Source organism: Schistocerca nitens, chromosome 4 (genome assembly GCF_023898315.1).
Source record: "Schistocerca nitens isolate TAMUIC-IGC-003100 chromosome 4, iqSchNite1.1, whole genome shotgun sequence".
Taxonomy (NCBI): Eukaryota; Metazoa; Arthropoda; class Insecta; order Orthoptera; family Acrididae; genus Schistocerca; species Schistocerca nitens.
The window spans coordinates 533229394-533247437 of record NC_064617.1 but is presented as its reverse complement, the minus strand read 5'-3'; the positions used below and the strand labels follow the sequence as shown (position 1 = coordinate 533247437).

Genomic DNA, 18044 nt, shown 5'->3' with positions numbered 1-18044 from the left:
GAAATTGTAAATTGCTGTCTCAGTGGAACAGCATTTTTGAAATCCAAACTGTGAGTTACTAAGTATCCCATTACTGCTGAGATGGCTAACCACTCTTGAGTACATTACTTTCTCGAAGAGTTTTGAGAATGCTGTAATCAAGGATACTGGCAGATAATTATTGACATCTGTGGTGTCCCCCTTTCTGTAGAGAGGCCTGACAATGGCATATTTTAACTGTCTGGGAAAATACCTTGAGTTAGTGACGCATTACATATGTGACTCAGAACATCAGCTGTAATTGCTCCACATTGTTTTAATATCTTATTAGAGATGTCATCTACTCCATCAGAATATTTATTTTTCAGAGATTTATTAATTTTACTTATTTCACAAGAGGTCATTAGGTGAAACTTAATCTGACTATAGTCTGATTTAAAGTAGTTGTCACTTGACGTTTGCGCTGCGAAGTTGCGGCGTTGTCACGTCAAGTACTGGCTGGAGGCAGCCGCCTCAGCGCATCGCTACCCCCGGCGATAGAAAATCGTTTTAAAGCCTGTATCTTCTACAAAAAGTAAGTAAAAAATTTCAAACCCACATATGATGTATATCTCTACAATGTCTCTCAATCTGTCAAATATCTATTCTTAATTTTAATTAGGACAAGAGTTACGTTAATTTGTTTGAAACCATTTAAATTCTCGATTTCGCAAACAGCTTCTAACTTATCACGTCATTATTGAAAAACTATTGGTGTCACAGCAAAATATTTTTTTCCATTCATTAACAAAATAATGCACTCGGCAAAGAATCCTTCAAAGTTTTCGTAGTGCATCACGTTTCTTGTATATAAATTTCTGAAAACAGAATTTTTAAGCAACCCTATCAGTACTGAACCCGAAACAAGTATGACGTTAAAGTCTCTATCTCCTATACATATTATGTAAATATTTTGAAATTTACGTACAGTATCGGTCTCAGTGGTATCTGTAAGCAAATCAAATATCTTTTCTTAATTTTAATTAGGGCCGTTGTTACATTAACTATTGAAGTGTGAGAAATTTTCGCGTCCGGAAAAGTTTTCTTCTTTAGATTGCAAATCTCGAAAACTATTACACACATTGAATAACATCTTCGTGTATATACAAAATGAAATAAAATTAAAATTCAGTCTAACTTACCGTATGGAGATGTCGAGAGCTGGCCACACAGTATTTCTTAGTCTCACAACAAGAATAAGAATTAATCGAAATAAATTCACAAACACACTATTTAATGGCAGTAAGTACACTACACACTAATCAGACAATGCGAAAACACCGCTTAATTCAGAGTCAGAGTCAGTGGAACTATCCGTGTCGCTGCTCGTATTGACAGATATAATCAAGTCTTCGACACTTTGTTGTAAGATACCTTCATTGTTCCATGCGTCCTGTATCACTCCTTTCACGTGATGCACTACCTTCTGCCAGTCTTCCGATGTCACAATTTCAACTGCCTCTTTCAAAAGGCGTTCCACTTCGGTTAATGTGTATTTCTTATTTTCTTCAGCAATATGCCGCTTAACCTGAGCCCAAATCAGCTCTATTGCGTTGAAATGGCAATGGTAAGGAGGCAATCTGAGCACTTTATGCCCGTATTTTTTTGCTACTTCATCCACAATGTAAATCGGTTTCTTTGGCTTGTGTTGCGATACAAGTTCTAATAATTCTGCCCTTGTAAAATTACTGTCGAACTGCACCTTATGTTTCTGTAACCAGCTAACAATGTCGTTTTTCCTCGTTGCCTTTGTGGGTGCTTTGTCTTGTATTACTGAATGATAAGGAGCGTTATCCATAACAATGACAGAGTTTCTTGTTAAGTTCTGGAGCACACAGTCTTCAAACCATTTCACAAAAGTATTGTGGTTCATCTCTTCGTGGTAGTCGGAGGTCTTATTTGAACTGAATAGTAGCAGATAATTTGGAATGAAACCTTTTGAATTTCCGGCATGTGCTACAATTATCCTTTTTCCTCTGCCGATCGGAGCTGCCATACTTCCGCTGATGGTATCGTCTGTCCAGCCTTTTTTTAAACTGTGTCCTGCATTCACCCACGTTTCATCAAGCCAAACGATATCATCAAAATTTGTCCCCACTATTTCTCTAAGAAAGCGGCATCGCCAGGCTGCAATATCTTGGCGTTCCATTAGTAACTTTCTGCCAGAGATGGATTTATAGCGGAATCCTAACATTTTCACGACTCGTAACAAAGACGATTTACTACCCTGAAACAGGTCAGCCGCTGTGAGGGTAGCATGTAGTTTTTTGAGTGTTGGATACTCCTTCCTCGAATAAAATGCGTATATTTGACGACGAATGCCATCTTCCTGAAAAGAGTCAAGTTTTGTGACCCTCTTCTCCAGTCGCCTCTTTTTCCCAGGTGTCTCCAATTTAGTTGATTCACTTGAGCCTTCTTTCGTGAATTTCTCCTTGCAGATTCTTATTACTGATCGTTCGCTAACTTGCAGAGCAGCTGCAGTTCGCTCCACCACCTTATCCAAAGGAACGAGAGGCCCTCCTGCCTCCCTCTCTCTCTCTCTCAAAATTCTCCCTTAAGGAACACACGTATTCACGCGCCTGACTGCGTATAACGACGCCATGTCCGCCACTTTTTGGAGGTTTACGAGGAGTGTGCAGCCTCGGCCTCCCTCTCTTGCGACTGCTTCCATCAGACATCGTAAACACGCGAAGCTACAAGTCACTCAAATCTCTCACCCGCACGTCTACAACGGCTCGCTGAGGACTGGCTGGCACAATGCCTCAGGCAGCTCGGCAGAGCGAAGTGGCAACGCAGTGGCAGCCGACAGCGCCGGCTGCCATTGGTTTATTGGTGGCGGGAGCCCTGCAGCACGTTGCCTGTCAAGTGACAACTACTTTAAATCAGACTATAATTTTTTTCAAAACAGACTCTTCCATGTACTGCCTAGCTTTTTCTTTTGAACTATTCTCACCAATTTTTTCTCCAACACTTAAGAAATAATAGTTAAATACATTAGCTACATGTGTACTGTTGGTTAGGATGGTCTCATTCTCTTTAACAGTAATGCTACATACCCCAGTGGTTACTTTTCCTGTCTCCCTTCTAACAACATTCCATATTGATTTTATTTTATTGCCAGAGTTGTTAATTTCTTCTCTAACATACATATTTCTTGATTTCTTTACAACTTTTCTCAGTATGTTACAATAACTTTTATAGTGTGAAACTACTTCTGGATTTTTACTAGTTCTTGCTGTCTCGTACAGTTTTCTTTTTCTTTCTGAAGACACTTTAATACCTGTAGTAATCCAAGGTTTCTTTGAAAAGTGTGTGGTGTTACACTTACAAGGGAACCTCCCCATCGTACCCCCCTCAGATTTAGTTATAAGTTGGCACAGTGGATAGGCCTTGAAAAACTGAACACAGATCAATTGAGAAAACAGGAAGAAGTTGTGTGGAACTGTGAAAAAAATAAGCAAAATATACAAACTGAGTAGTTCACGGGAAGATAAGCAACATCAAGGAGACTGGGAACACAGGAGCGCCGTGGTCTCGTGGTAACGTGAGCAGCTGCGGAACGAAAGGTCCTTGGTTCAAATCTTCCATAGAGTACAAAATTTAATGTTATTATTTTCAGTTTATGTGACAAACTCTTATGTTTTCATCACTTTTTTGAGAGTGATTATCGCATCCACAAGAAAACCTAAATCGGGCTAATCTTTTTACCCATTCGCCAAGTGTACAAGTTAGGTGGGTCGACAACATATTCCTGTCATGTGACGCACATGCCGTCACCAGTGTCGTATAGAATATATCAGATGTGTTTTCCTGTGGAGGAATCGGTTGACCTATGACCATGCGATCAAATGTTTTCGGTTCCCATTGGAGAGGCACGTCCTTTCGTCTACTAATCGCACGGTTTTGCGATGCGGTCGCAAAACACAGACACTAAACTTACTACAGTGAACAGAGATGTCAATGAACGAACGCACAGATAATAACTATGCAAAAATAAAGAAAGTAAAATTTTCATTCGAGGGAAGACTTGAACCAAAGACCTCTCGTTCTGCAGCTCCTCACGCTACCATGGGACCACAGCGCTCTAGAACTCACATTGTCCATGATGTTGCCTATGTGGCCCATGGACTACTCAGTTTGTATATTTTGCTTATTTTTTCACAGTTCCACACAACTTCTTCCTGTTTTCTCAATTGATCTGTGTTCAGTTTATCAAGGCCTATCCACTGTTCCAACTTATAACTAAATCTGAGGGGGGTGCGATGGGGAGGTTCCCTTGTTAGTAATTTTCTTTGGGAAACAATGTTCAAAGAGGGATATAAATTTATCAGGAAATATTTCGCACTTATCATTAAGCTTTCTCTGAAGTGCTGTATAGACACCGGGTTGAGCGACATCACACTTTTACTTAATGGTTTCCGAACTGTACACCATGTTAGGTTTTGTAAGTAAATCAGTTGTGCATCATGGTCTGACAATCCATTTACCACAGGGAAAGCACGTGTTTGTTTTACATCCTCTTTCTGTACTAATACATTATCTATTAGCGTGCTACTGTCCTGAGCTATACATGTTATATGTTGTTAATAACACTTCTAGTTCACTTTTCCTATCAGAATTACTTCTAAAGTTTATATTGACATCATCACAGATTAATAACTTCTTTTTGTCTAACAGACAGCATAATAGGGAGTCATTTTTTTTTTATGAACAGCTCCCAGTCTCCTAATAGGGACCGGTACACGGTTGCTTATATCAATACTACATTATCTAGCTGAAGTTCACATGCACAAACCTCAAAGTGCTGGTCAACGCAAAATTTGCTTACTTCTACAGTTTTGGATTTATACCCATGTTTTATGAAAATGGCAACTCCTCCCCTATCCGTCCAAGATCTAAAAGTGTAAGACGCTAAATTATACCCACCTATACTGAAACTATCCATGCCCATAGTTACATGGTGTTCAGACAGACAGCTTATATCAATCTCATTCTTATTTTTGAGATCATCTAAACACACTGATAGCTCATCTACTTTATTTTTTATTCCCCTGATATTTTGATGAAGTATGTTGATACTGTCCTTAGCTTTACCCCAATTAACTTTATGTGAAGTTTCTTTTATTCTATTTATCTTGATTGTTATCTATCTGGACTTTGACTTTAACCTAAAAAACCTGTCTGCCTGAACCCATTAACCACAGGGATCAGCCCTTGTGTGACTGTGGACCCCCTAACAATTTCTGGTAATAGAGAAGCTAACTTACTTTTCCCCATCCTATTCAGGTGCAGGACATGTGTAGTGTATCCCCACCTACCAATAGCATTTACTGGAACAACACTTATGTAAAATTTGGCCGGTGTCTGGAGCATCCTGTTCAGCTCAGTGTTAACATGCCTTACAGCAGTGTTTACCCAAGGCTGATCATGGCACTGAAAGACCTCCACAAACCCCACATTTGTGTGCTCAGTTTATGCTCCTATTTTATCCAGGTCACTCCTAATACTGTATCTTGGATTCATAGCCAGGCTGTTTCCTGCTCCTCCAACTATAATGACCTGATCTTCTTTCTCAAAGTCCCTGCATAGCTGACCTAAGTTTTCTGTCACCTGGCTAAGGCTAGCACCTGGTTTCACAAAACTTGTGACCTGGTACCCTGCACCTAATTTCTCCTGAAGCTGCTAGCCCACACCCCTCCCATGACTGCTGCCTATAAGCAGAATTCTTCATTTCTTATTCTTGTTTGATCCCAACCTGTCTTTTTTCTTTAAGCTAATATTCTGCTTCAACCTACTTTCAACTGCATCTGGATGAGGCCCTTCCTCCACTTTAGATAGCAAGCCAAACTGATTTACTAATTGAATTTCTGGAGTTTTTCAACTGTTTCCCTTTTTCGCCCTTTGTGTGCTACCTTTTCCCAGTTCCCAGTCTCTCCTTCCTCCCTTAACCTACATAATTCCAAGTTCGCATTTTCTAATTCAGCCTTAAGGGCACAAATTTTTGCCTGCTGTTCAGCAATTTTTCTCTCCTTTCTACATAACCTACACTGCCATGGAAGATCCTCATTTTCTACCCTCGTTTCCTCGCCACTACATTCGCCCCAGTGAAACCGTAACTTACAGTCTACACAGAACATCCCCTCTTTCAAAATTCTACGGCAGCCACCACATTGGTCACGCATGGTTTGATAGACAAACTTAACACGAAAGCAGAAAATGACTTTGTACATATGTACTGTTTGTGTTTTCCTTTTCTTTTTCCGTTTATAAATGTATACCTATGGTGTTCTTTTAATCATTGACGAAGGTCTTCTTAGGCACTTGTGGGTTTTATTGTTGTTCTGAAGAAGGTGTAGTTATCTACGCTGAAACCTGGGTTAACACTTAGCACTAGGTGCTTTTTTCGCAATCAAGGCGGGTTTTTAGTTTTTTAATATATTAACCAACGATTGTTGATGCGCTGCGATGTTGAAGATTCTTAATTTCTACATTTGTCGATGACTTTCCTCCCTCCCAAGAAATCTTCAATCTAGCCAAAAATTTGCTTCATACCCCATTAAATCATACTTCCATTAATAAATGTAGGTGTCGTACTGAACCATATGCATTTCTGAATTCAAGAAACAGACTGTATCTACCAGACTCCCTTTATCCATGGTCTTCAGGATTTCATGTGAGAAAAACAAGGATAGAGTTTCACAGGACCAAATCTTTTGAAATCCATGCTCATTGGCATTTAGGTCATTCTGCTTGAGGTACCCCACTGTGTTTGAGCTCAGAATATGTTTCTATAACAGATGGATGTCAATGAGATTGGATGATAATTTTGTAGATCACTTCTGTTTTGTTGTAGACAGGTGTCATCTGCCCTTTTTTCCCGTCATTGGGCACAATCTTTTGTTGAAAGGATCTGTGGTATATTATGGTTAAAGTGGAACTTCTTCAGCAACAAATTGTGTATAAAATCTGACAGGGATCCCATCAGGGCCTGCAGCCTTGTTAAGTTTTATTGATTTTAGTTATTTCTCAACACCACTGACACTAATATTTGTATTTACTTTATTTTGTTTGTGATCCTTCTAAACAAACCAACAAATGTTATAAAAAGACATAAGTAATATTAGATTAGTGGTAAGCTGACAGAAGATGACACCAGTTAGCAGTCATTCCAAGTGAAAAATAAGAAGGAAACTATTATCTTCACAATTGTTCAGTTTCACATTATGTTACATGACACACAAATTTTATAGTTCTAGGAGGTTTTTTCACGGTGACTAACTGTAAAATGATCCATCCAAAAGAAATTGCCTCAGAGGCTGCCTAAATTTGGACTTGTTAAAAAACTCCCATTTAATATCTGGAGGGAGAACATTGTGAACTTTTGTGCCAGTGTATTGTATGCCCTTCTGCACCATCATCAGATGTTTACAATCACTGGAAATTATGCTGCCTCCTTCTATTGTGTTCATGATATTCACTATTTCTTTTCTACAACTTAATATTTTTTATTAATGAAACACACAAATAAAAATATAAATTAGAAAGTATTAGTAGAATTTTTAGTTTCTGGAAAAAGTTTCTATAACTACATCTACAGTCTTACTCTACTCATTATTCTTAAAACCTGTTTTGGGCCAAGAATATTTTCTTTGCTAGTGATTGATTTCTCCAAAATATAATTCTGTATGTTATTAGAGAATGTTTAAGTTCTCACTCTCAGATATAATTTGTAAGGCAAAAATCAATGAGCTGAGTCTCTTACGAAGGTTTATTATATGATGAGAACTATTACCTGTGCAGTCAGTCATAACACTAAAGAACTTTGCTTCAATTCCTTCTACAGCCTGTGTGGAAAACTTAACAGTTAGCTTTACCTCAGTTTTGGCAGCTGTAATGAACTGAATATAGTTAGTTTTTATTAAAGTTTATTGAGAGCCCTTTGACACTAAACCATTTTACTTAATCAGTGAGAATATTGTTGGTATATCCATGAAGATTTTTGCACACATTACTGTCAATTTTAATGTTGGTGTCATCTGCAAAAATAGTAAAATTTCATTGTAGCTCTTTACATTGTGGTAAGTCATTTATAATTATAAGGAACAGTAAAGGACTAAGAAGGGGTCCTTGTGGCACTCTATATTTGGTGCTTCTACATTCTATTGAAGCCAGACCACCACAAAAATTGTCTGTACTGTCTAATACCACTTCCTGCTTCCTATCTTTGAGGTATGATAGTAGCAACCTATTTCATACACCACTTACTCCTAAAAGGTTTGCTTTCATTAGTAGTATTTGTTGGTTCACAGTGTCAAAGACTTTTGATGAATCACAAAATAATCCTGTTGTCACCATTTTGTCATTTAGAGACTCCACAACTTTATTTATAAAAGCATAGATTGCTTGTTCAGTTGACAGACCCTTTTGGAAACCAGACTGCTGGGAATAATAAACCTATCTAGATAATCCAAAATTATTGTATACACGAATCTTTCTAGTATGCCTGAAAAAGCAATAGAGAGAGATATTGCCCTATAATTTTTCCATTTCTTTATCGTCTTGAAGAGGAATTTCACAACAACATTCTTGAGAGGTATACTGTCATGCAGAGTGAGGAGTTAACCATCAAGGTCAGATAGCCGATTCAAAACTCAGATTTGCAGTGGTGTAAGAATTAACCTGTGGACGTATACTTAGCTTGCATGTAAAGGAACATTTGTAAATTGAGTTCTGCACTTTTACTTTTGATTTTCTACCCTAAATTTCAGTCCCTATGTTGTCCATGAGTGTCTGAACACTAGCTTTAATGCCATTGACAACCTTTATATTTGACAAGATTTCTTTGGTCTTTGAGAGAGGTTGCTCAGTAAGATTCTACTACAGAAATCATTAAAGATTTTGTACATCACCTATCTTACAGCCAAACATTTTTCATTTAGCATGTCTATCTATAGTTGTATCCTTTGTTTTACACTTATTGTGCTGTACTCATGGTTCCTACAGAAGTTTCTTTACATAGACTTTATACTATGGAGGATCCTTTACATCAAGAACTGCTCTAGTATGTACATATCTGTCCAGTACATGGTTAACTACTCTTCTAAACTTGAGCCACTGTTACTCTGCGTGCTCATTCCCAAAGTTTTTACATATCCTTCCAGTGTGTGGTCAACTACTCTTCTAAACCTGAGCCACAGTTACTCTGCATGCTCATCCCCAGAGCTAAAGGATTCAAGTTCTTCTTTGAGATATGACATTGCTTCCTCTTTATCTGGTTTACTGAACATGTAAATCATTCTTCTTGTTTTAGTTACAGTGTGAACATTGATAATGATTGTTGTTACAACTGTCTCCTGGTCACTGATCCCAGTTTCATTGTGGACATCCTCATAGAGATCAAGTCTACTTGTTATTCTGATATCATTGGGCTTTGGAACAATTAGTTCTAAGTGTTTTCAGAGAAAGCATTTAGTATTGTTTTGCAAACTGTCATGTCCTGCACAGTGCTTACTAAACAGTACACTGTCCTCCAGTGTTCACAGTATGATTGGATAACATACATGCTTATGAGCTAAGGTTGTCCTCAAAGTTTTTTCTTGTATCCTCTGGGGGAGGGGGATTGTCTTGGTGCTCAATATAAGGATCCAGTTGTAAGATCATGTGCACCTATGGCACCGGTCTTGTCCATACAGTCTCAGATGCAGCTTCAATTTTTAACTCGGTGGGTTTGAGTTTCTTGTCTATTGTGATAAATACGTCTCCTCCATGTCCCATTAGCCTGTTTGCTTTGTGTTATATTCCCTTAAAAAATCTCACTGGTATAAATTTTGGGTTTTAACCATCTATGTACCTAGTATTATGTGATCTCTAGTGCTTGTTAGGATCACTTCAAACTGTGGAACTTTGTTGTAAATGTTTAACATTTTATCACCAGAAATTTAATATTCTTAGGTATCTGTGTCACACTTGTTTCTGCTGTGCCATAAACTCCCTTACAGACTGATATGTATGGCTCTGAATTCTCAGAAAATATAAAAACAATTTCTCAAGCACCTTCATTTTTTAGGAAATCTTATATGCATTGGAACACCTGGTTGTCTAAGCTCACCATCAATCTAAAGTAGCCTGTCTTAAATTCTGTATCAGGATTTTTGTGTCATTTGGTATACTTCATGGATTGCAGTAAACTGTCCTGTTCCACGAACCATTGTCCTCATTGTATAAAAGTTTTTTAAATCAATTTTTTTCTCTTTCTTGCCAAAGAGTGCAATATTTATAGACATTCAGTGAGAGAGCCAAAAATGGAACACTGCCATTTTAAATGCAAATAGTTTACAAGAGTTTTTTATTGAAGTAATTTGTGGAAGAATGACTAACAGAAAAATAAACAAAAAGGACTAAGTCACTCACATTCAGCTGCTTGGTGCATGGCACATGGGCACACGGGCTCACACAAAAGCAGGCCAGGAAATTTAACTAGCTTTTAATGGTGCCACTTTATCTGCTGTTTAAGAATATGCACACACATCCACTCGCCATGGCTATAGGAGTGTGCATTTGAGTGCCTGTTTGGTTGTGTGTGAATGTGTGTACTTTTACTAAGAAAGAGCAAGAGCTCAAAAGTTGGTGTGAATACTGTTTCATGTTGTGTGTGCGTGCTTATGCTATACCCATCAGTCTGCTATAGGCGAGTAGTTGCCTTTCCATTGTTTTATATATTCATTCATGCACAGATATAGAGCCACAAGTTATGCATATGAGCTTGTGTATGAACTTAAACTGGAACGAGAGTCTTGCTACTCGCCATACAGTGGAGATGCTGAGTCGCAGACAGGCACAACAAAAAGACTCTCATAACTAAAGCTTTCGGCCATTAAGGCCTTCATCAACAGTAGACCACACACACACACACACACACACACACACACACACACACACACACACACACACACACAGTGTGGTTTCAGGGTTTCAGTTGCCTGAGACTGCTGTCGTGTGTGAGAGTTGCGTTTGTGTGTGTGTGTGTGTGTGTGTGTGTGTGTGTGTGTGTGTGTGCACGCGTGCGCGCGTGTGTGTGCACGCGTGCGCGCGTGTGTGTATTGTTGACGAAGGCCTTACTGGCCAAAAGCTTTAGTTATGAGAGTCTTTTTGTTGTGCCTGTCTGCGACTCAGCATCTCCTATATATGGCGAGTACCATCCTGTTATTTGTATCGTGAAGTATTATACATTTTATATATTGACAGATTGTCATAGTTGTTTTTATTGTAATTAACTTTTACTGTTGTGATTTAGAATTATTTGTGTCTTTCTCATGATGGTGAAAAAGGCATCTGCAGAGGTTCTGGGGAGCATCTGGTGATTTCTGGCAGTCACTTTGGGATCGTCTACTAGATGTAACAGGCGAGAACCCAGCAACATTTTGGGTGTATGGTATGTTACTTAGCAAGCAAAATATTATATAAAAAAAATCTTTGCAAGTATAATTCATCATTTTAATAAAAAAGTAGTTTAAATTGCAACAATGTTTTTATGTTTGATTCCAGTAACTGGTTTTGATTTATGAGATCTCCTTCAGGCCAGAAGCTCCAGATGATATAAGGAACTAGTTCATGGAGCCACTGAGTAGTATGTACCAGTACTACACAATTGAGCAGTTGCGACAGGTTCCAGTAGTACTACCAAGTGGCTCTGTGAATTTGCTCCTTATCTTATCCAATCTCTCTTGCCTGAAGATGGCCCTATAGGCTGAAATTGGTTACCAGAATCAAAAGTAAATAAGTTTTGCAATTTGAACTTCTTTAACTAAAACTGTGAGCACAATCACTGTAGCTCCACAATAGTTGTGAAAAATTATTAAGTTTATAATGTTTGTAAGGTTACACCAGTTCTCACATTGTGAATGAAATACTGAAAGGATCGCCTAAGATCAGATCTTGCACATTTTTAGTCTAGGTGACATTTTACCCCTCTCTCAGGAAAGCACTGTTAATGGGAAGCGATGAAATATAATATAAAAAAACTAGAGCACCACTGGTGATGCATTACACTCTCTTTTCGTTTCTATCTCTACCCCTGCCTCCTTTCAAACCTACCACCTGTACTAGCATCAACTTTTCAGTCTTCAGTGTTTAAGCTGTTAGTGTTCTTTTATTACTAACTTAGTGTATCCTTTCTTGTTCGAGAATAATTAAGAGTTCCAAATACACTGTTCATATGCAGTTAGTTGGAATTACTTTAATAAATGACTGCAAAACTGGAAAAAAATTGTGATTCGGTACATATTATTGTTAGTTTAGAATAGCAAGATTGTACTACTAAATGACTAAATGCTGTGTTAATGACTGTGGTGTGCAAATTAGAATGTGAATGCATATAGCTTTGTGCACAGAGTGAGACAGTCAGTACATTGCAGTCTAGCTAGTATGTTCTGTCTGTGGCCCTCACCACATGCTCTACTTGTCTTTTTCCATGGCAACTGGCAATGTTCTACAATTTTAGTGGGTGTACTTTGTCTCATGTGGTAAATTACCCCTTGGTAATGCGCATTGACTCTTTACACACATTCATTTTGCCTCAAGATACATGAAAATTGTCTCTAGGAAATGATATCAAAAGTTTCTTACTGCATTTTTATCTTTATTTAGAATGGGACATTTAATACATTTATTACCTTTGTTGGGACCCTTTAATTTTGCTATGTTCTATTTGTGGATCTCTCAGTCTTCTGTTGTCAGTTCATAGGTTCCTCCTGATGCTCAATTACTCAAGATCTGCTGGCCATCTATAGCTTGCAAATAATTTCTTGTCTATGAGATTGTAGCTGTCTTTGACAGTTGCCCTTCCTCCTTCTCTCCCTCCCTTCCTTCCTTCCTTTTCAAATGATGACTCTTGTTTCATTCTATAGTATTTCATCATACTATCTGTATTTGTTCCTTTTCAAAGGCCTTGGTCTTCTTTCAGTAGCCACTGCTGTTGACTTTTCACAGGACCTTTCTTTTAGGTGTTAAAATGTTTTAGCCTTTTTTCACCTTTAAGAAGTTTAGCAAGGATTCCATTCCATTCTGTACTTGTACCCATGTTCAGGTCTCCTACGCCCATTCTGACCTCAATCTTCAAGTTGTTTTCATTCTGTTTTTATATTCCAGTAACTGACTAGGACCTTAGGAGTTCAGGGAAATATTTCTTCAAAACCTCATTTGTTGAAAAAGGAAAGAAGTTTGGAGTTCAATGTCCTGTCCACAATGAGGTCATTAGGAATGGAGCACAAGCTCATGTTTGGGAAGGATTAAGAAGGAAACTAGCTGTGTCCATTCAAGCAAATCATCCCGGCATTTGCCTTAAACAATTCAGGAAAATAATGGGAAACCTAAATCTGGTTGGCTGGGTACTAGCCACTTTGCCATCTGACTCAATCATTTATTCATATGGTGATGGAAACTCCTTGGTGAAATGTAAATAATATAAGACCTCATTGCCCTTGGGTGAAGATCTTGTCCTTTTTATGGAATAATTTACTTCTCTTACCAAGAAAATCTGACTGAGCTGCTTATACCATTCTTTTGACTGCTTCCTCATCATTTTCTTTTGTGATTCTATTTTCCTTCACTACATTTGACCAAAATGGATGTTCATTATTCATGAATGCATTGTAACCTTATATGTTTTGTCATCTGTAGCTGACAACATCTTCACATTTTTTGTTGAACCATACTCATTTTCTATGTGATTATTTGAGTATTAACTCATGTGGTCTATGTATTATGTTATCCATTGTTATTTTCATATTTCTACTGCATTTGTGTATTATGCACCTTGTTCTTTCAGCAACTTCAGCTGTTTATTGATGGTCCACATTAGATTTATGTGTTATGACTGCAATACAAAGAAGCTATTTCATAACTGATTTCGGTTGCAAAACAACGATCTTCATATCTGTGAAAAGTAAAGGGGAATGGTTATCAGAAAGGGAAACATAACTAATAAGGGTGCATTGCTAACAAAAAATTGTGCCCTACCAGCATGATAGTCGGTTCCTGTGCACCACCTACACGAGTATCCAAACTCAAAAGATAGTGGATGTGGAGAGATGTACAGCTACAATGTAAGTACATGAGAGGAAAGTGCAGTGATGTACAGCTACAATGTAAGTACATGAGAGGAAAGTGCAGTTAAACAGTGGACGTTAAACACGCACGCACAGAGAGAGAGAGAGAGAGGGGGGGGGGGGGGGGAGCTACATTTTCCCAGACGACTACATTGTTCTGGCACTGCAGCTCAATTACTGAGCTAGAACAGTTTGGTTGGTTAGTACAATGTAGCTATATATTTCTATGTGTTTTTTGTGTAAATCAACTATGAAAGAAGACATTGTCTGAAGGCTCACCAAATTTTCAGTCTTTCAGTCTTTCAGTGGTTCAGTGCCTCAGGTAAATGATAAATGGTTACCTTTACTTTTCCTTAATTGAACACAAACTTAGATCATTTTGTGAATTAGTAGATTATGTACTCACATTGAAATATATGATATAAGAGTATTTTATGTTACTTACGTATGAATCAGAATAAAGATTGAAGAAGAGAATCAAAAATTTTAACACACACAGGATGTTTGCCTGAAGTGAAAAATGTATAAATAGAATGACAAGTCAAATGTACAGAATTCTTTGTGACAGAGTTAGAGTACCGAGAGAAAAGACTCCAAAGTGTAAACCATATTAATTGCAAATGTTTGTTTTTCTTAAAATATACCAGTTTGTTGTTGTTGTTGCAGTGTTGATGATGATTGTTTATGGATTACTGTTATAAATGTCAAGGAAGTTTTACAAAAAGTATTTTATTAACATATTTTGTAACATATCCTGTGATTTCTTTTTATGTCGTCATATATTTCTTTCTGTCAAAGCCACTACATTCCCCATATTTTCACTATGTTTTGACAGGTACAACAGCACTAACAATTGTTGTCTACTGGACATTTGGGGGAATATACACAATATTAGATATTACCAACAAACCGTCTGTCATCCGCAGGTATAAGATTCAACCTGGGACAAATGAGCCAGTGGACACAAAACGTTTAATGAAAGTGAGTATCTACATAATTAAATGAAAGTTGAACGTTTGTGAGAAGACTTGTATATGCTAAGGTTTAGAAACTGAGTGGTACTGATTCTGAAATTAAAGCGGCCATTGAAAAAATTATGTGAAGAAAGCATAAAGAAAAGACATAGAAAGTCTACTGGAAGAAAATTATGCCTGAGGGGACATCTAGGAGAGAGACAAGGTGCAGGAGAGGTGTAGGATGCAGAAGTAGAATGCAGAATGTGCAATGAGATAATGAATGATAAACAGTAAAAATGAAGACCACTATCTATGCAGAAAATGTTGATTGTGAGGAGAAATCGAAAAAAAGAGAGAAGCTGATTATTCTGACAGTATGGGCTTCTCTGTTGATTAAGGTACTTTGCAGATTAACAGCTGGCATTTGAGTATCTAGTTCAGCTACTGAATTGTGGTCTTGTTATCCCTGTTTAGCAGTATCAGTGATTTGTATTCATTATCATTGAAAATATTTTCAAACATACAGCTGGCTCCAATGACCCATCTGAAGTTACCTTGTTGTAATTTCTGTTGCTACTGTTTTCCTCTCATTCCTCAGATTCATTCTCATATATTCCCTCTGTTCTCTACATCTTATTTTTCTCACACACCTCTTTTCTGTAAACTTCTAATTTTTTTTTATGAAAGTAGTGCTCGTTACATATGATTAAGTGCTTGTGCTCCCTGCCTGCCCCGACCTATAAGCATTTCAGGGAACTCAACCAGACTTGGCTGATATGGGTTTTCCTAGTTAGGAACTGGTCAGTACTGCCCAGTTCCCTGTAACTGGGAACTTTGTGTTACAGGAAACAAGGATATTGGAAGCGTGTATTCAACATCGCCATACTGGCGTATCACCCTGCGTGATGGTATGGGGTGCCATTGGTTGCACGTCTCGGTCACCTCTTGTTCACATTGACGGCACTTTGAACAGTGGACGTTACATTTCAGATGTGTTACGACCTGTGGCTCTACCCTTCATTCGATCCCTGCGAAACCCTTCATTTGAGCAGGATAATGCAGGACGGCGTGTTGCAGGTCCTGTATGGGCCTTTCTGGATACAGAAAATGTTCGACTGCTGCCCTGGCCAGCACATTCTCCAGATCTCTCACCAATTGAAAACGTCTCGTCAATGGTGGCCGAGCAACTGGCTCGTCACAATACGCCAAACACTACTCTTTATGAACTGTGGTATCGTGTTGAAGCTGCATGGGCAGCTGAACCTGTACACGCCATCCAAGCTCTGTTTGACTCAATGCCCAGGCGTATCAAGGCCATTATTATGGCCAGAGCGTGAAAATGTAATCACATGTCAGTTCTAGTATAATATATTTGCCCAATGAATACCTGTTTATCATCTGCATTTCTTCTTGCTGTAGCAATTTTAACGGCCAGTAGTGTATAATTTTAAATCAATAGTGTATGTTTTTATAAATCCTAAGAATTTGTGTGTAGCAGTTTCAAATAGTGTAACTGTAAATTTAACCTTTACACTACAGTCTAGCACACGCAATCGCAACAGTCCCACTGATTTTTGTTAAATGCTGTGACAACAGCACCCCAAGCAGCAGATAAGCTACACAGCTGATTGTGGTATTCGGTAAACGTAAACAGTAAACTTTATACTGAATTTTATCATGGTATTTACAAAAGGGAGCATATGTAGTTCAATAAATTGTAGCAATAACAGACGAAAGACACCACATTTGCCAATCTTTCAGTTTCTGAAGGACACTGGGAGGTATGAAATATCACATTAAAAGGCTCTTTTAGTTACAGTTCTCTTGTATATTGCATTAGTTTACTGATGATTAAGAGCAAGAAATGGCTAATAAATAGTAGAAGACATGACCTAATTTGACACTCTGTTTGTTATGCTTAGAGCCGAATAAGTTCATGAATGCAGAAAATTAAAAAATTGTTGTGAGATGCAGTTCCCACATTGAAACTTTGTGGCAGACTAAAACTGTGTGATGGACCGTGACTCGAACTCAGGTCCAGTGCCTTTCACGGGCAAGTTCTCTACCAACTGAGCTACCCAAGCATGACTTACGACCCATCCTCTTAGCTTTACTTCCACCAGTACCTTGTCTCCTATCTTATAAACTTCACAGAAACTCTACTGCAAAGTTTAGAGAGCACTTGCCCATAAAAAGCAAAGGTCCCGAGTTCAAGTCTCGGTCCAGCACATAGTTTTAATCTACCAGGAAGCTTCAAATCAGTGCACACTCTGCTGCAGAGTGAAAATTTCATTCTAATTTCTACGCTATTTGGAGTGCCAAATAAGCCACCACAGTGTCCATAAGAGAAAGTTGCTATACAGGTGTGAAAATGAAACATCCAAAACAATAAAACTGTCTCCTGACACAGAAGAAACAGATTCCACAATTGTTCCTGCATGAGAGCCAGAAACAGCCATAAATGGCAGAATCTCAATGCAGAAGTTGTTTGAAGATGAAATCATTAGGTTAAGCAGAATCATTCATGTGTTGGAAAACTGTGTTAAGCGCAAAAATGTGCACATCGTTAGACTCCATACAAAGTTATTGCGTGATGAGGAAAGTGCCCATTGTAAGAATAAACAAACAAAAACATTATAGAATACTAGTGAAAAAGATAAGCTTATGTTAAATAATTGTTTTATTGTTAAGCAAAATCAGTATGCCATTGTACAGAAAACATGGAGCTAGGGGGAAAGATGAAAAGAAGTTATTTGCATTAAACTTATTGTACTACATTACTCAGACAAACAGTTTTTCCTACACTGTTTTAGCCTTCCATCAGTATACATCTTACAGAGGTATGTTGAAAATATACAAACAAAATATGGGTAAACAGTAGCATATCCTATCTTTCAAAGCAGAAAGTGCAGCACTTTTCAGAAACCGATAAAATTGTTAGTTTTTCAATGGATAAGATATCACT

The 18044-nt window shown here is 38.0% G+C and overlaps 1 protein-coding gene across 2 annotated transcripts in view; it reads left to right on the top strand.

Moving 5' to 3' along the window:
• LOC126251452 (fatty acid hydroxylase domain-containing protein 2) overlaps positions 1–18044 on the top strand; it is a 208826-nt gene that overhangs the window by 110484 nt on the left and 80298 nt on the right. For both annotated transcript variants that reach the window (XM_049951880.1, XM_049951881.1), the window contains exons 3-4: positions 11346–11449; positions 14959–15104. In XM_049951880.1, coding sequence (XP_049807837.1) covers positions 11346–11449; positions 14959–15104 — 250 coding nt within the window. The remainder of the gene's footprint in view (positions 1–11345; positions 11450–14958; positions 15105–18044) is intronic.